This window comes from Danio rerio, chromosome 20, assembly GCF_052040795.2.
Source record: "Danio rerio strain M-AB ecotype USA chromosome 20, GRCz13ab, whole genome shotgun sequence".
Taxonomy (NCBI): Eukaryota; Metazoa; Chordata; class Actinopteri; order Cypriniformes; family Danionidae; genus Danio; species Danio rerio.
Window position 1 is genome coordinate 55,144,144 of NC_141040.1, and position 20,540 is coordinate 55,164,683.

The 20,540-nt window shown below is 31.6% G+C and overlaps 1 protein-coding gene across 23 annotated transcripts in view; it reads left to right on the forward strand.

Moving 5' to 3' along the window:
• The window catches only part of gphnb (gephyrin b), a 150,611-nt gene that overhangs the window by 104,633 nt on the left and 25,438 nt on the right, over positions 1 to 20,540 (forward strand). For 6 of the 23 annotated variants that reach the window (XM_087296194.1, XM_087296195.1, XM_087296184.1 and 3 more), the window contains 4 exon segments: positions 1,996 to 2,037; positions 8,791 to 8,865; positions 15,830 to 15,892; positions 18,033 to 18,075. In XM_087296194.1, coding sequence (XP_087152320.1) covers positions 1,996 to 2,037; positions 8,791 to 8,865; positions 15,830 to 15,892; positions 18,033 to 18,075 — 223 coding nt within the window. 23 annotated transcript variants of the gene reach the window in all.

A 20,540-nucleotide genomic window follows, 5' to 3' on the forward strand; every position in this document is an offset into this window, starting at 1 on the left:
CCACCCAGATAGCAAAACACAGTTCCGCCTAGATTCTCGCCTGCCGGAGACTTATCCCTTAGAGCTCAGACTGACTAATGTTACCTCTGCTGGACCTACTCCGGATGCCTGGACTCACTACCCCATTCCAGTCCGAGTCAATCGAGCCAGATGCGGCGGCCGAGCGAGCAGGCGCTGCCGCATGCGAGCCGGAATCAGCCCGCGACGCCACGAGTAAGTTATGCGCTGCGGCCTGGAGCTGGCGCGATTGAATATATAAAACCCCTCATATTTGTTAACGTTATTACATCCATTTGTGTTGATATGACAGCAAACGCATGCTGAGAAGTTCGGGGGGCGTAGTTGATTTTGCATAAAGCGTTTGATTGGAAGCTCGACTCTGCTCATTTTCGCGGCTCCTCCTCTGGCTCCATCAGACAGTCCTTCTGCGCATGTCTGGCTCCAATTTCAGCAGTCTTTTGCGACAGTTTGTGCCCGTCAAGCAGGCGTTTTGCCCTCAAGGCGTTCAATGGGAAAAAGGGCTGTCGCGTCGTCCATATTTTTTACAGTCATTGGTTTAAACACGCACCCAAAAGCCAGACTTTCTTTCTGCTTCAAATCGTGTGTACAGAATCCGTTTGGGAAAAAACATCTGTTTGCTATGGAGCGCGTCAGCTGACAGTCATGCACCATTATATGACTGTTTTGAGGATTGTATAGGATAGGGGCGACGGCACCTGTAATCAGAAGGAAAGGGAATCGCGCCGTTTTTCATATTTATTTATAAGTGTTTTCATTCCTAAACAAAGTGAAAGCACAGAACAGACTCACGCTTTAGAGAAAGAGGCGAACCCTGGTGGTTCGGCGGTATGGGTTGCGTGTAGGGAGGATGGGGTGTTCAGAGAAAGACTGAAAATACTAGAGAAATATGGGAAAATACCTTTACGGGATGATAGCGGGATGGAACTGTAAAATACGGGAGAATCCTGGGAAAAATGGGAGGGTTGACGGGTATGGCCTAAGGGTTGAGTAAGCGGAGAAGAGGATGAAAAAAATACACAAAGAAAGAAAACTAGCATCAAGTATAACAGAAGGTGCAGGAGCTGCAGGATTGGCCAGCCCAGTCACCAGACATGAACATTTTTGAGCATGTCTGGGGTAAGATGAAGGAGGAGGCATTGAAGATGAACACAAAGAGTCTTGATGAGCTCTGGGAGTCCTGCAGGAATGCTTTCTTCACCATGATGACTTTATTAATCAGTGATTTGAGTCATGTCAGAGATGTATGGATGCAGTCCTCCAAGCTCATGATGGAGTCAGACACAATATTCATTCTGTCTCCACTGCAGCAGGACTTTATATTCTATACTGGACATTATTTCTGTTCAGTGATGAGACTTTAGTCTGAGCAGAGTCAGAGCTTACTGTCCTAATGAAATCATTAATAATCAAGACATGATCATATTTTATTGAGCTCAAATAAGCGTCATCTAGAGGCCTTTGCCTTTCATATAAGCCACTTCTAACACCAAATGATCAACTAGAAGTTAAGATATTATTTGCTGTTCCTAAAACTTGCATAGGCGACAAGACTTTTGTCAGGTAGTGTTGTACTACTTAATATAGACTATATAGTCCTGATATGGTAGTATGATCATAATAATATCTCTCCATACTCATCTTACAGTATATCTGTCATCTTTTCTGTCTGTGTTCACATTGTCTCTGAATGTTTTGTAAATCCAATTAATTGAATTGGATTTAGCCACACGTTTTATCCCAAAGTGAACATCAAATTGACAAAAACAAACAGTCAAACCCGATGGCAGAAACTGTCAGTGTGCAAATAGCAGATATTTGCGCAGTTTCTGCAGTTTCTTCTGTTTGCAGCTGCTTTTGGCTTGCGGTGTTCATTCTTACAGGCCAGCAGGGGGAGCTGCTGCTCTGCTTTTATTTATTTTTTTGCTGGCTCTTCTATTGACTTGTGTTTTTCTTTTCCCCTTCTTGTGGCACCAGGCGCGGCTTCCCTCCTCTTCATCCACCCTAAGCATTGCTGAGGTATTCCTGCATGATGATGTCACTTCCTGCTCTTCCTCTGCTCCCTTCCTGTTTGTCACGCATGCTTAAATGGGCAGAAATGACCTGCAGTCATTTCTGGGACTCATGCAAATGTCTGTCTTGGAGGTTAATTTGTGTTTCTGAGTGTTTGTGCATCAACTTCACTTCATTTTTCTTTTAAAATGCATTTGTTTAGTCATTCATATAAATATGAATGTTTCTAGTTACTGTAACTAGTGGTTGACTGATAGATATTCATCAATATTTCTGTATTTGGTTATTGTCAGTCAGTAAAAAATGTTATAAAACTGTTTTATAAACTGTTGTTTTGGGATGTTTTGTTATTAGTCAATCTAATAATAGTGTCAGCTTTTAAAATATCTATAAATTAAATAAAAAATAAAATATTTGTTCAGTTGTAGTGTTGATTTTTCCACTGACAAATTTACTATTTATTATTATTAATTATTTAATATTAATTATTTATTTATAAATTATTTATTATTTATAAATAAATTAATAATTTAATGTATTTGTTAATTATTTTACTATTTTTATTGTTAAAGACGATCAATAAAAATCAATAAAAAATAATTAAATAATTGTATTTAATTAAAAATAATAATAATAATAAATTAAATTTAATTACTAAAAAGTGTGTTTATATTATTATTTATAATGAGACATAATAATATTGTGTTTAGGAACTCGAATGAAAAAGTTGAAGTGGCAATATTTAAATAATGAATTATAAATATATAAATAAATACATTTATCAGCAGTTTTATGCATTTCTTAAATTGTAATATATAAATTGTAATATATATTGCTGTTTTGAGATGTTCTGTTTATTAGGTTAAAGCTTTTAAAATATGTAAAAATTATAATAATTAAAAACTTTTTTCAATCATAGTCTTTTTTTTCTACTGACTAATGTATTGTTTACTAATTGATTTTTTTATTATTGTACTATTTTTATATAATAATATAATTATATTTAATTTTAAATGAAAAGAAAATAATCAGAAATTGTGTGTATTTATTTAAACTAAACTGTACTATATCTTGTTCTGGGATGTATTGTTTATTAGTTTTAAAAATTAATGTCAGGGTTTTTTATTTATTAACATTAATTGTTATGTAGTTCTGTTTTTCCACTGACAAATGTATTTATTATTATTATTGTTATTATTTATAAGAATTTTTTTTAATAATTTTGTGTTAAAGAACAAAACTGTCTCTCCTAAAATCATTTAAAAAATGAAGTTATAATATTTGAATAATTAAATATTTAATTATAAATGTAAAAACAATAATCAGCAATTTGTGTATTTTTTGTAATATATATGCTATATTTGAATTTTATTTAAATATAAATAAAAAAGTATCAGCAATTTCAAATATTTTTTTATTTATAAATGTTACAAATATTTAACAGTATTATATACTGTTGTTCTGGGATGTTTTGTTTATTAGTTAATAAAAATTAATTAATTAATGATGCCAGTTTTTGAAATAATTACAAATTAAATTAAAATAAAAAGTTATTTAATTGTAATGTTGATTTTTGCCACTGACAAATTTATTATTTATTAATAAATCAATAAATAAATGTATTTGTTTACTTTTTATCAGAAATTGTGTATTTAATTTTTTTAATTAAGAACTGACAAATGTATTTTTATTATTAATTATAACAAATTATTAGAATATTATTGTGTTAAAGACAACATGAATGACTTTTATGATGATTAAAAATCATTAAAAAAGGATTAAAGGATATTTGAATTATATTAAAATATAAATAAAAAATAAATCAGCAATGTTGTGTATTTTTAATGATAAACTTCATTATATGCTGTTGTTTTGTTTATTAGTTAATAAAAATAATAGTGTCAGCTTTTAAAATAAATAAAAATATAAAAAATAATAAAATATTTATTCAACTGTAGTGTTGATTTTCCACTAACAAGTTTATTATTAACATATTAATAAATAAATGTATTTTTGTTATTATTCTATAATATTTTGACAATCAATCAATAAAAGACAATCAATAAAAAATCATTAAATATTTTAAAAGAATTAATTTGAAAAGAAATTAATTTTAAAAATGTGTGTATTTTGTTTTACTAAACTGTAATATAGCTTTGCTCTGTCAGTTTAAAAATAAAAGCAATTAAAATGAATTAAACTGTAATGGCGAGACGAGGTGGCGCAGTGGGTAACACAATCGCCTCACAGCAAGAAGGTCGCTGGTTCGAGCCTTGGCTGGGTCAGTTGTAATATCACACTCGAAGCAGTACGATATGTCTGTGTATCAGCACTGGTGGGAGGCGTGCGTTAGTGTCCCACCAGTGACGATATACAGCCACATCGCACTGCTACGAGTTTGATATTGCGTTTATACAACAGTTCGACAGCATAATCATGTATATTAAAAAGAAAATCAAACACAGAGAGTCTGAAAATCCTTTTGTATGAGGAACTACTTTCTTCCGCCATTCACATCTGCAGATGACGTCAGAACAGCAAAACCATTGCTCATTCACCAACATCACTTTAGAGCTAGTGTTTGAATGATTCTCTAGCGTAATGTCTAAAGGGATGAAAAAACAGCTGATTTTGCTCACATTTCCAGATTATAAGGCTGAACAGCATGAAATGCCATCAGTCTACAGAGATTTCCCAGTATTTCTCTGTCTGAATCGGGAGATTCAGAATAATTAAACCCGAAAAAGCCAAAACACTAGCAGATTACTATGGTATAAATACAGCACTACAACATACAAAAGAGGGAGATCAACTTAGAAAGTCACTTACCTGTTCTGTCATGATTTGATCAGCTGTAGTTTGAGTTTTTCTCCTCTAAGCGTTTATTATGTGATCTCTGTCGCCATCTTGTGGCAGAATGTCAACTGCTTTTGCTCTGCTCAGTACGACAGGCTGATGGCTGCTGACAATGAATCTCCAAAATTATAAATGTTTAAAATACGCACAGTCCTTATAAATAAACTGCATAGTTGCAATCTAAACAACTACATTCTCACCTAAAAAGCATTAAAAGTACATTATGTTGCCCAACAGCAGGAATATTTGTCAAACTGTAGTGAGTTTATTGATCTGCTGTCACTCTGTGTGGGCGGAGTAATACAGAAGGGTGAAGAGGCTGCATACGTGCTGTTATTGCAGAATATTGCACGGTTATCAGCCAATCCGATTTGAGAACCAGGCAGAACTGTTGTGTAATTAAAATAAAAATTTAATTAAAATTGCAGTGTAGTTTTACCACTGACAAGGTGATTATTACAATAATATTGTTTAAGACAACACAATTGTCTCTATTAAATATCATAAAATACATTTTTAAAAATAAATCTGCAGTTTTGTGTGTTTTTGTAATGCAAAGGCTAAGATTTAGTTTCAGTCAACCTCTTGTTAAAAACATATTGAGATGATCTAAAAGTGCAGTTCTGTGAGATTACAGTTAGCATGTGTTATTTCTCACTTAACTGCATTTATTTGAGACATCTTTGCAATATTTTTTTTTGTTTGAAATGTTTTATTAGTATTGTTATTATTATTTGAATAAATACACCATTGCATTAGACGCTTATGTTTTATTTTGTATAGCTGATTTATTATATATTGATTTGCTGATATGTTTTGTTTAGTAGTTGAATAAATAGTAGTGCCGGTTTTTTAGATATTTAAAAATTAGATTAAATTAAAATTGAAAATTAGTAACATTTTTGTGCTGTTTTCCCACTGAAAAATGTATTATTGTTTGTTAAAGACAACATAAGTATCTCTATACCCCCCCCTAAAAAAATTACATTTAATTTTGAATTATTGCTGTTAAAAAAAATATTTTTATGAATTATTTTTAAATATGTTTTCATTTAAATAATTGTATTAATTTAAATTTATTTATTTAAGTAAACATTTATAGTGTAGATATTAAAAGTGTGTCTTGAATTTTGTAATATTAAAATATGAACAAATATAAACTATTAAAGGGTGACACAGTGGCTCAGTGGTTAAAAATGTCCTTTTTGATAGTTTAGTTATTCTTCTTCTCCTGCTTCTTCTCCTTCTGCTTCTTCTTCTTCTTCTTCCTCTACTTTTTATTATTATTATTATTATTATTATTATTATTATTATTATTATTATTATTATTATTAGTGACTACTCAGTATTTTCCCGGTTTAATATTTAAATATGCATTAATCCAGAAACAATAACTTAAAAGGCTATTTAAAAAAAATAAATAAATAAATAAAAATTTAATAATTAAAATCATAATTAAAAAATTGCTATTTACAGTCATTTTAAAAAATAAGTTTGACTGTAATATTTATTTATTTATTTATTTATTTATTTATTTTATTAATAATATTTTTTTATTTATGTATTTATTTATTAATGTGTAATGTATTATTTACTTATTTATTTATTGTTTATGTATAAATGTATTTATTTAGTTTTATTATTAATATTTATTTATTTATTTATTTATTTATTTACTTTAGTGTTTATTTATTTATTTATCTATTTATTGATTGATTGATTTATAAAAAAAAACTTTTTTCAGATTATAGTGTGGATTTCATTGCAGTATATATTTTTTTTATTTTGTGCACTGTAAAAATGGTATTTAGTATTTTCAACAGTTTAGTTATTATTATTATTATTATTATAAATAAAAAATTTAATTAATTAAAATCATAATTTAAAAAAGTTATTAAAAAATTTAATAAGTTATTAAAAAGGTATATTACGACTGTAGCTCAACTATTTAAAAAAAGTTAAATGTGTTGTATTTTATTACGCTTTAAATGTATTTGTATTTTTGTTAAACAATAAATTGTATTGCAAAATAGATTTATTTTATTTCTTTAAAACTTGTATCCGATTGCATTGCAAATATCATTAAAATAATAATTAAAAAATAAATCTCTCTTTTTTTTTTAGTGACTGCACTGAAATAAATGGTTTGTTGGATTTAAGTTGTTGCAAACATTTTAAACAGGCTGAATTTCATTCATTCATTCATTCATTTTCGTGTCCGCTTAGTCCCTTTATTAATCCGGGGTCGCCACAGCGGAATGAACCGCCAACTTATCCAGCACGTTTTTACACAGCGGATGCTCTTCCAGCTGCAAGCCATCCCTGGGAAACATCCACACACTCATTTATACACACACTCATACACTACGGACAATTTAGCCTACCCAATTCACCTGTACCGCATGTGTTTGGACTGTGGGGGAAAACGGAGTACCCAGAGAAAACCCACACAAACGCAGGGAGAACATGCAAACTCCACACAGAAACGTTAACTGAGCAGAGCCGAGGTTCGAACCAGCGACCTTCTTGCTGTGAGGTGCCAGCACTACCTACTGGGCCACTGCATCGTCCAGGCTGAATTTAAACAAACAAATTTAGTTGAAAATTACTGAATTTAATTTGTTTGTTTAAATTCTGTCTAAATAATTTTTTGCAACAACATACCTTAATACAATTTAGTAATTATTAAATGATTTTTTTTTTCTTTTTTTTTTGGCCTTTAACGCTTTAATGACATCTCTGTGATGTTTTTTAGGTGACTAAATCCAATCCAGTTAAATTCGTAAATTCAAAACACGATTCCTAAATATGCAAATCCAATTTGTAAATTCAAATCATGATTCCTAAATATGCAAATCCGATTCGTAAATTCAAAACATGATTCATAAATATGCAAATCCAATTCGTAAATTCAAAACACGATTCATTTATATGCAAATCCCATCCGTAAATTCAAAACATGATTCCTAAATATGCAAATCCGATTCGTAAATTCAAAACATGATTTCTAAATATGCAAATCCAATTCATAAATTCAAAACATGATTCCTAAATATGCAAATCCAATACATAAATTCAAAACACGATTCCTAAATATGCAAATCCAATTCGTAAATTCAAAACACGATTCCTAAATATGCAAATCCAATTCGTAAATTCAAAATGCAATTAATAAATATGCTAATTCAAAACACGATTCATAAATACTCAAATTCAATTCATAAACTCAGGACACAATTCATAAATACTCTAATTCAATTTGTAATGCTCTAATCACGTCTCTGTGATGTTTTTTCAGTGAAGGGTTATTATTTTAGTAAAAGCCGAGCTGTTGAATATATTTCAAGTGTAGTATTAGTAGCTGTCTATAATCAGCTGTAAATAATTGATTCCTGCTGTACTGGGATCAGTGTGAAGAGTTATTAAGATCTGCTCCATCAAGTCTTTTCTGTTGTTCCTCACAGCATCAGATCAGTTGTGTTTCTGTAGCGCTGCTCACTTTTTGTTGGTTCAGCCGTTCGCTCATGTTTTTCCATCGTAACGGTGCGCATCATGGCAGTGTGTGTGTGTGTTGTGGGAGACGAATGTGTTTGTGGCAGCGCATGCTTATATATGTGCTGACCGATTCGGTGTCTCTCAGACATGGAGAGTTGTGTGTGTGTGTCTGTCTGTGTGTGTGTGGGTGTGTGCGTGTGTCAGTGTTAGAATGTTGTGTATATGAGTGTGTGTTAGTGTTCTGGGTGTGTACATGTGTTTATTGAGAGTGCGTGTGTGTGTGTGTAAATAAGTGTGTATATGTGTGCGTTTTGAGACTGTATGCATGTGTGCATATGTGATTGTGTGTGTGCGTGCGTGTGTGTGCGCATGTGAGTGTGTTTTGTGACTGTCCTGTGGTTCCTCCAGGCATCCAGGAGAGAGTTCAGAGCTCATCTGGATGAGGTCATCACACTCAAGTCAAGGTTCTCTACCTTGGACCAGGTAAACCGTTCATCTCCAGTCACCTGCAGAATATAAGGAGCTTTTACAGTAAACACAGCCTGAGCAGCTAGAGATACTGCTAACCCTAGAGAATTGACCCACATTAAGTGCATTTATATACTTCACACTGCAAGATCTGTAGTAAATCTATTCCTCCACAGCGCCCTCTGATGGCCATAATCAGTTTGACATTATTCAGTTTTTTATTTTTTATGTGTATCATAGCTTAGTGGATATATGTGCACAGGGCTACATTTTTGAGAATTGAGAAATAGGGTGACGTCTGCTTGCAAGTTTTTTTTTTCACAAATCCACTAGAGGGGGCTGAGTGCATTTTTGACAATCTCAAATACCTTCCTGGGGCACTAGAAGAGGAAAGCCAGTTGTGTGCAGATTTTTGTTTCTTTTGCCAGAATAGCAAATCCGCTCTACTTCCCAAATCTAATAAGGTGAGCTACTGAGCAACCTGATCACACCTGAATAGTCGTCCATACAGAGGTTAGCTACGGAGTCAGAGCAAAAATGATCAAAAATAATGCATTTACCAAATAAAATTAATTAATCCACAACACTATTCACATTTACAAATTCCACTTAGTCAATTAGAAAATATGCAAATATTTATTCATAAATATGCAAATCCAATTCGTAAATTCAAAACACAATCCAAAAATACGCGAATCCAATTCATAAATTCAAAATTCAATTCATAAATTCAAAAGACAATTCATAAACATGCAAATCCAATTCAGAAATTCAAAACCAATTCATAAATATGCAAATCCAATTCATAAATTCAAACCCATTTAATAAATATGCAAATCCAATTTATAAAATCAAAACAGAATTTTAAAATACGCAAATCCAATTCATAAATTCAAAACTAATTCATAAATATGCTAATCCAATTCATAAATTCAAAACGTGATTTATAAATATGCAAATCCAATTCGTAAATTTAAAACACGATTTAAAAACATACAAATCCAATTCGTACATTCAGGACACGATTCTTAAATACGCAAATACAGTTCGTAAATTCTAAACTAGAAGAGGAAAGCCAGTTGTGTGCAGATTTTTGTTTCTTTTGCCAGAATAGCAAATCCGCTCTACTTCCCAAATCTAATAAGGTGAGCTACTGAGCAACCTGATCACACCTGAATAGTCGTCCATACAGAGGTTAGCTACGGAGTCAGAGCAAAAATGATCAAAAATAATGCATTTACCAAATAAAATTAATTAATCCACAACACTATTCACATTTACAAATTCCACTTAGTCAATTAGAAAATATGCAAATATTTATCCATAAATATGCAAATGCAATTCGTAAATTCAAAACGTGATTCATAAATATGCAAATGCAATTCGAAAATTCAAAACACGATTCATAAAATGCAAAAATCCAATTCGTAAGTTCAGAACATGATTCATGAATACGCAAATACAATTCATAAATTCAAAACGTGATTCAAAATTACGCAAATCCAATTGGAAAATTCAAAACGCGATTCTTAAATACGCAAATTCAATCCGTAAATTCAGCACATGATTCAAAAATATGCAAAAGCAAATCGTAAATTCCAAACATGATTCATACATACACAAATCCAACTTGTAAGTGCAAAACACGATTAAAAAATATGCAAACCATTCATTCATTTTCTTTTCGGTTTAATCCCTTTATTAATATGCGGTCACCACAGTGGAAGGAACCGCCAACTTATCCAGCATATGTTTTACGCATTCCATGCCCTTCCAGCTGCAACCCATGACTGGGAAACACTTATTCACACACACACACACACATACACTACGTACAATATAGCTTACCCAATTTACCTATACCACGTCTTTCTACTTGTGGGGCAAACCGAAGCACCCGGAGGAAACCTACCCCAAGACTGGGAGAACATGCAAACTTTACACAGAAATGCCAGCTGACCCAGCCGAGGCTCGAACCAGCGACCTTCGTGCTATGAGGTGACAGTGCTAAGCACTGCACCACAACATCACCAATATGCAAATCCAATTCGTAAATTCAAAAAACTTTCATAAATACACAAATCCAATTCATTTGGCTAAAATATTTATTTTGTAAATGTATTATTTTGAGACCGATCTGGCTCCAAAGTTACTGATCAATGGTTCCCGTAGCGTTCGTTTTACACCCAAAATGCAGCCATACGTAGCCCTGTGCACATATTTCCCGATTCTCAAAAATGTAGCCCTGGGCACATATTCCCAATGAGCCTTTGTCTTTAACCCAAACAAACTCATATTAAATTAAATAAAACTCTTCACCTCCAATTGTTGGCCTTTTTGGGCTCATATGTCTGTACGGATATGATTTGTGTGAGTGTGTGTGTGTGTGTGTATGTGTGTGTGTGTGTGTGTGTGTGTATGTGTGTACTGGTTTTGGTGGTTTACAGGGACATACGTATTTACATATACATAAGTATAAGGACATGGGTATGATCTATTTGTACTTTATTAAGGTGGTTTATGAGGACATGCCTGATGTTTTTAGAATTCAAAGCGCTTTCAAATCAAAATTGGTTGCATTGGGTTTAGGTTCAGGTTAGGGTAAGGCCATATTAAAAGCATTTTTTAACATAGAAATTCATTACGTCTATGACGTCTAAGTCCCTGTAAATCACCAATTCCAACATACGTGTGCGTGTGCATGTGCGTGCCTGCGTGTGTGTGTGTGTGTGTGTGTGTGTGTGTGTGTGTGCGTGTGCGTGCGTGCGTGTGTGTGTGTTGTAAAGACTTGAATGAACGTGTATGTCTTTGTGTGTCCGTGTAGCATTGTATAAGTCAGATGCAAGCCTCAAGTTCTCAAGTTAGACTTGAGAATTGTTGTACAACGTCAACAAAATGTAAACCTTTCATAATATCAAACTTAAAATATCACTATAATTTGTAATATAATTGTAAACCTGTAAAATATATACAAACTGTGTATACAATACAGTGGTATAGTTTGTGTGAAGTGGAATTTGCTGCAGATTTTCTTTTTACTGAATACATGTTTATTTATTTGGTGAGCTATTCCTTTAATTAACAGAAAAAGATTCTAAAGTCAGTAAACAAATTTGATTGGACGAAATTTTTTTTTAAATGTAAATAAATTTTTGTTGTGTGCTCCTCAAAATCACAATGACTGATTATTTCGTGTCTGCACAAAAAAAACACGAGCTGAAAGATGATTTGTTGGATACTAATGACCAAACAACGCAGTAAGTGAGCTTGCAAATGATGTCAGTTTATATGAAGGATATAAAACAGATCATGATCTGATTGTGTGTGTGTGTGTGTGTGTGTGTGTGTGTGTGTGTGTGTGTGTGTGTGTGTGTGTGTGTGTGTGTGTGTGTGTGTGTGTGTGTGTGTGTGTGTGTGTGTGTTTTGTAAAATTTCCCTTTTTAATCTGCACTGTAAAAAGAGGATTCATTGCACTTACTTTAAAAAGTGAGTAAATCACTTATCTTTGAGTTATTAAGCAAATAACTGCCCATATGCACATGGACATGCTAATGCATATGTGCAAAAGTGCAAAAAGAAAAAAATCTAAGGAACACTTCACTTTAAAAAAAAAAAAATAGGCTCATTTAGCATTAGAGCTCCTCGAGTTAAACAGTCAAGTTTTACCATTTTTGTATCCATTCAGCCAATCTCCAGATCTAGCTTGGGCACTTTTAGCTTAGCTTAGCATAGATCATTGAATCAGATTAGACCATTAGCATCTCAAAATGTCTTTTAATAATTTTCAAAGGAAGAAATGGAAAATTTTACACAACAAATTTTAAATGAAAAGTTGCTACTTTCTAGGTCGACATGTCTAAGAACTATACTCTCATTGCAATGTTTTGTTTATATACAACTAATGGACACTTTAGGTTTGTTTGAACATTACGTATCTCTCATGTTTAGCTTGAAAAAATAAAAGCAATACTCATGCATCTTCACAAGATGAAATAGTTTTTGTTTGACCATTTTTTTATCCATTCAGTCGATCTCCTGGTCTGGCGGGAGCACTTTTAGCTTAGCATAGATCATTGAATCAGATTAGACCATTAGCATGTCAAAAATGTCTTTCAATGATTATCAAAGGAAGAAATGGAAAATTTCACACAACAAATTTTAAATGAAAAGTTGCTATTTTCTGCATGGGACGATGTGTCTAGGAACTATACTCTCATTGTAATGCTTTGTTTATTAACGAAGAATGGACACTTTAGGTTTGTTTGAATATTAGGTATCTCTCATGTTTAGCTAGAAGAAATAAAAGCAACTTTCATGCATCTTCGCAAGATGAAATAGTTTTTGTTTTACCATTTTTTATCCATTCAGTCGATCTTCGGTTCTGGCAGGAACGCTTTTAACTTAGATTAGCATAGATCATTGAATCGGATTAGACCATTAGCATCTCAAAATAACTTTTAATAATTTTCAATGGAAGAAATGGAACATTTTACACATCGAATTTTAAATGAGAACTTGTTACTTTCTAGGGCGATATGTCTAGGAACTTTAGCTAGAATAAATAAAAGCAATACTCATGCATCTCCACAAATTTTACAATTTCTTTAATCTATTTAGTCAAACTCCGGGTCTGGCAGGAGCACTTTTAGCTTAGCTTAGCATAGATCATTGAATCAGATTAGACCATTAGCATCTCAAAAAAGTCTTTTAATAATTTTCAAAGGATTTCAAAATTCACACAACAAAATTTAAATGACAGTTGCTATTTTCTAGGGTGATATGTCCAGAAACTACTCTTATTGTAATGCTTTGTTTATTAACGACCAATGGATACTGTAGGTTTGCTTGAATATTACGTATCTCTCATGTTTAGCTAGAATAAATAAAAGCAATGCTCATGCATCTTCGCAAGATGAAATAGTTTTTGTTTTACCATTTTTTATCCATTCAGTCGATCTCCGGTTCTGGCAGGAACCCTTTTAGCTTAGCTTAGCATAGATCATTGAATCGGATTAGACCATTAGCATCTCTCTCAAGAAATAAAATGAATTCTAACGTATCCTCGCAAGATTAATACAAAATGAGCTGTCCAACAATCAGTTGAAAATAAAATGCTCATTTTTGATGATGACAAATAAAAGTTGAGCAGTGGTTTTCCAGACAACCTTTAAGTTATGAGCCTGAATGATAGTTAAATGGCAACCTTGTGACAACGTTATAACAACCAGCTTTTTATTAAGGTTAATACAATGTTGTTAGAAGGTCACTACAGTGAGGCAACATTGTTGTGAAATAGGAAAATGATCAAAACTCTTTAGTCATTTTTGATCGAGGCACTAATGGTCAAATCCAGCTAAAAGTCCAAAAATGTTCAAAAATGGCAAAACTCGCCTGTTCTACTATTTACTAATAATTGCAGTATTCTTGCCATTTTTAAAGGGCATCTGCATTGTAAAAAAAGGTTATTTCATTAAAATGTATTTAATTAAATAAACCCAATGCCTTAATTAATTGTAAAAATCAAAGCAATGCTTCATTTTATTTTAAATAGGCTAATTTTATAGAAAACTCTTTAGTCATTTTTCCGTTTGTTTTTTTTTTGAAGATTGTTGAAAGACAATCTTCAAAAAAATTTAAAATTTTTAAAATTTTTAAAATTTAAATTTTTTTTTTAAATGCTAATGGTCTAATCCTATTCAAAAAATTTTGCTAAGCTAAGCTAAAAGCGCTTCCACCAGAACCGGAGATCGACTGAATGGATTCAAAAACAGTAAAACTTGCAAAAATATATGAGCATTGCTTTTATTTCTTCTAGCTAAACAAGAGAGATACGTAATATTCAGACAAACAGTCTGTCATAAATAAACAAAACACTTCAATGAGAGTAAAGTTCCTGAACAAATCATCCTGGAAAATAGCAACTTTCATTCAAAATTTTTCATGTGAAATTTTCCGTTTGTTTCTTTGAAAACTATTGAAAGACATTTTTGAGATGCTAATGGTCTAATCTGATCTAATGATCTATGCTAATCTGAGCTAAAAGTGCTCTCACCAGACTTGGAGATGGACTAGATGGATTAAAAAAGGTTAAAACTTGCGAAGATGCATGAGCATTGCTTTTATTCCTTTAGCTAAACAAGAGAGATACATAATATTAAAAAAAATTTAAGGATCCGTCTGTCATTAATAAATAAAATATTGCAATGAGAGTATAGTTCCTAGACATGTCGTAGAAAATTGCAACTTTCATTCAAATTTTTTTGTATGAACTTTTTCCCTTAAATTATTGTAAGACAATCATTTCTTAAGATGCTAATGGTCTAATCTGATTCAATGATCTATGCTAATTATTAAGCTAAGCTAAAAGTACTCCCCCCCCCCCCCCCCCCCCCCCCCCCCCCGCCAGACCCAGAGATCGACTGAATGGATTCATAAATGGTAATACTTGCAAAGATATATACTGAAAGTATTGCTTTTATTTCTTCTAGCTAAACATGAGAGGTAGGTAATAATCAAAACAAACAGTTAACAAATGAAACATTGCAATGAGAGTATGAAGACACACTGTTCTGGAAAATAGCAACTTTCATTTGAAATGTTGTATGTGAATATTTCTGTTTGTCCCTTTGAAAATTATGGAAAGACATTTTTTGAGATGCTAACGGTCTAATCCAATTCAATGATCTATGCTAAGCTAAGCTAAAAGTGCTCTCCAGACGTAGAGATCGGCTAAATAGAATTTAAAAAAATATTAAGTCCCGACTATCTTTTTTTAATGGAGTGTTCCTTAAGTTGCATTAGGTTTACTCACTTTTTATAAGTAACTAACGACATTTCCAGTGTGTGAGATATTTGTTACTCTTAGTTTTTATTTGTATAGCGCTTTATTTTTGGTGGTTTGTTTTTGCTCTCAGTCTTGTGTCGGTGGGCTTTTTCCAGTGTTTTGTGACTGACGGACTGAACTTTATATCTCTGTAAGCTCCAGTGTAGGTTGGAGGTGCTAAAAGATGACCGTCGTGGCCATCGGACCTTCAGTTCTCGAGTAACTATCCCAAAAAAACACCCACAATCTCTGTTTTTATGTCTTCTGCTCCCTCTTTTCCTTCGCTCCTCCTTTATCCATGTTGCTTCTCTTCATGTCAGTTTTGAATCAAGTGTGATACATGTTTTATTACATGATATATGTCAATATTTGACTTGAGGACTGTATGGATGAAGTGTGTAAATATTGCAATGCATTTTTTTATTCAAGTCTAAATACTTTTTGATTGGATTATGTAGTGTACGAAATAAATAAAGCTTCAAACGCAGTGATATGTGCGGGAAAAAAATAGATTTTAGATGGAAAGTACCTGTTGTTAAAGCTGAATCCTGTAAATTCTGAAGTAGAGTCAGATTACTGTGTGTGTTTTAGTGTAGGGCTATGTGTGTGGGTTTTGCTGAGATCATCATGTTGTTTGATTTATTCTTCGTCTTCTGCTCTTTCAGCTCTTTCTCTCATGTTTCACGACTGTTTCTCCAGGATCACACACACTCAATGGAGATACTACAGTCGAGCTGATTATAGTGTGCTTCTCACAAACTAAAGCAAACACACACGTCTGAATTAAAGAGAATAAAGCACAGATGGAAAATAAAACACATTTAGCAAAATCAAATGTATAAATAGTATTAAATACAAAATTAAATCCTATTTAATAATTAAATATAAATGTTAAATATATACTTAAAATTATATATATTTGTTTATTTGTTTGTTTATTTATTTGTTTGTTTGTTGGTTGGTTTGTTTGTTTTTCTGTTTGCTTGCTTGCTTGTTTGCTTGCTTACTCTTTTATTTTTGCATTAATCAGAACTAACTTGTTTTAAATTAAGCTAACCTTTAGCCTATTTATTTTATTTTTGTATTTATTTATTTACATTTATATTTATTTATTTATTTATTTATTTATTTTATCTTTTCTATTTTTCATTCTGCATTAAGGTGAACCCAAATATTTTAATTTAAACTTATGTTTGTTTGTTTGTTTGTTTGTTTGTTTGTTTGTTTGATTGATTTTTTTTTTTGAGGAATAAAATACAGTTTATTATTTTTTCAAAAGGTAAACAGTTATTTATTTATTTTTTTTAATTTATTTTGTAATTTTTATTTAATCATTTGTATTTATTAATTTATTCATTTTTATTTATTTTAATAATAATCAGAAATGTTTCGCTGAAAGCTGAAGTAAAGATGCTGAAAACTCAGCTTTGCATCACAGGAATAAAATACAGTTAATAATATAAAAAAAATAAAAACGATTTATTTATTTTTATTTATTAATTTAATAAATTTATTTTTATTTATTTATTGCAGGAATAAAATACTTAATTTTTTTAAAAGGTAAACAGTTGTTTGTTTATTAATTTAATTATTTATTGAATAATTTTTATTTTTAGAATAATCAAAAATGTTTTGCTGAAGACTGGAGTAATGATGCTGAATTCCAGCTTTACATCAAAGGAATAAAATACAGTTAATAATATTATCAAAAGGAAAACATATATTAAATATTTATTTATTTATTTATTTATTTATTTATTTATTTTTATTGATTATTTATTCATTTATTTAATTTATTTATTTATTTTTATAATAATCAGAAATGATTTGCTGAAGGCTGGAGTAATGATGCTGAAAATCCAGCTTTGTGTGACAGCAATAAAATGTATTTTATAATAGTATCAAAAAAGAAAATAGCAATTTTTAATGATAATATTTTAATGATGATATTTTTAATGATAATATTTTAATGATGATATTTTTAATGATAATATTTTAATTATATTTTAATGATGATATTTTTAATGATAATATTTTAATGATGATATTTTTAATAATAATATTTTAATGATGATATTTTTAATAATAATATTTTAATGATGATATTTTTAATGATAATATTTTAATGATGATATTTTTAATGATAATATTTTTTTGATAATATTTTTTCACAATTTCTGCTTTTGATCACTGGCGTGTCTGTTTCTCCTCATCACATCCCAGAACTCTCAGCGTTGCCTATTGTTTTTTGTGGGTTTCGTAGCTAACATCTCTTGAAAGCTCCATGCGAACACAGCAGAGTTAAATATTAATATATATAAATAAATAATAAATATTTTTCCTTCTTTTCTTTCATCAGGTGCAGTCTCGATGCAGCAGCAAAGAAAACATCTTACGAGCAAGTAGGTTTCCTTTTCTGTCCTTTACGAGAAAGTCCTTTTGCAATGACTTTTTGGGCTTTTACTGCATGTGATTATGCAATATGACTGTCTTTATGTGGTCAAACCTGAAAAATGTGCCATTGTTTTATAATATTTGTTAGTATTAGATGATCGTCACAAGAACAAATGCATAGTTTTTCTTTATTTTTGATCAAATTAATATAATGAGGAGAAATGATGAGCCAGCATCTAAAATGCTCTTAATATGAATATTTTTATAGATTTGTTTTATTTTATTTCTGCATTATTTTTGTTTTTATTTGGATATTTATTCTTAATTATTAGAATTATATATAATGAGGGGAAATGAAGAGATATGAATATTTTTATAGATTTGTTTTTTTTATTTCTGCACATGTTATTTATTAAAATGTGTAATATAATTGGAGAAACCAGCATCTAAAATGCTCTATTTATGTATATTTTTTTTATAAAGTTATGTTTATTTTCTTATTATTTTGGTTTTATTTGGATATTTATTTTCAATTATTTTAATTTTTAATATAATGAGGCAGAATGAATAGAAGCCAGCATCTAAAATGCTCTAAATATGTATATATTTTTGTTGTAAATTCAGAACTTTTTTGCACATTTAAAAAAAAAAATTATATGTACTATTATATATAAACTGCTGTAAATATGTATATTTATTTTTTCACTTGTTTCACTTGTTTGTTTCAATTTGCTTTTATTTTTATAAATAAATTATTAATAATGATTTATTATAACTTTTTAATATAATGAGGAAAAATTAAGAGATATGTAGATTAGTTTTATTTTACTTTTGCATTATATGTATATATATATATATATATATATATATAGATCTGTAGTGTGTGCTATTTGCTGGCTGTATGTGGGCGGAGTAATACACAAAGAGTAAAGAGACTGTAGCAGTTCTGATATTGCAGAATATCACATGGCTATCAGCCAATCAGATTCGAGAACCAGACAGAACTGTTGTATAAATATATATATATATATATATATATATATCTCAAGTCAGTCAAAATTATTAGCCCCCCTTTGAAGTTTTTTCTTTTTAAATATTTCCCAAATGATGTTCAACAGATTCTGGAAATTTTCACAGTATGTCTGATAATATTGTTTCTTCTGGAGAAAGTCTTGCTTGTTTTATTTAGGCTAGAATAAAAGCAGTTTTTACTTTTTTAAAACCCATTTTAAGGTCAAAATGATTAGCCCCCTTATGCTAATCTATCTACAGAACATACCATATATATATATATGTGTGTGTAGTGTACGGAAAGTATTCAGACCGCCTTAAATTTTTCACTCTTTGTTATTTTCCAACAATTGCTAAAATCATTTGTTCATTTTTTCCTCATTAATGTCCACACAGCAGCCCATACTGACAGAAAAACACAGAATTGTGGACATTTATGCAGATTTCTTTTTAAAAAAAAACATAAATATCACATGCTCTATAGTATTCAAACTCTTTACTCAGTATGTAGTGAAGCACCCTTTTGACATAATAGCTGTGAGTCTGTTTTGGAAAGATGCAACAGGTTTTGCACTCCTGGATTTGGGGATCCTCTGCCATTCCTCCTTGCAGATCCTCTCCAGTTCTGTCAGGTTGGATGGTAAACATTGGTGGACAGCCATTTTAGGTCTCTCCAAATATGCTCAATTGGGTTTATGTCAGGGCTCTGGCTGTGCCATTCAAGAACAGTCACAGAGTTGTAGTGAAGCCATGATACCTTCATTATTTTAGCTGTGCGCTAAGGGTCATTGTCTTGGAAGGTGAACATTCAGTCTGAGGTCCGGAGCACTGCAGAAAAGGTTTTCATCCAGGATATCCCTGTACTGAGCCACATTCATCCACGTTCACAGTCGTCCTGTCCCTGCAGCCGCCACAACATGAACACCCCAACAACATGATGCTGCCTCCACCATGCTTCACTGTTGGGACTGTATTGGAATTTTCTCCTCACATACCACTTAGATTTAAGGCTAAATAGCTCAATCTTGGTCTCATCAGACCAGATAATCTTATTTCTCATCAGTTCTTCAGGTGTTGTTGTTTTTTTTAGCAAACTCCATGCGGGCATTCATGCCAATTTGCCACTTTCTACAACTTTCTTCCATCTCCTGACTGCATCTCTGGAGCTCAGCCGCAGTGATCTTTGGTTCTTCTTCGCCTCTCTCATCAAGGCTTTTGTCCCTCTTTTTCCCTCGGCTCTAGGAGGGTTCTGGTCGTTCCAAACATCTTCTGTTAAAGGATTATGGAGGCCACTGTGCTTCTAGGAACCTTCAGGCAGTTCCTTTGACCTCATGATTGACATCTGCTCTGACATGCATTGAGAGCTGTAAGCTCTTATATAGACAGGTGTGTGGCTTTCCTAATCAAGTCCAGTCAGTATAATCAAACACAGCTGGTGAACTAAAATAAAGACGTAGAAGAA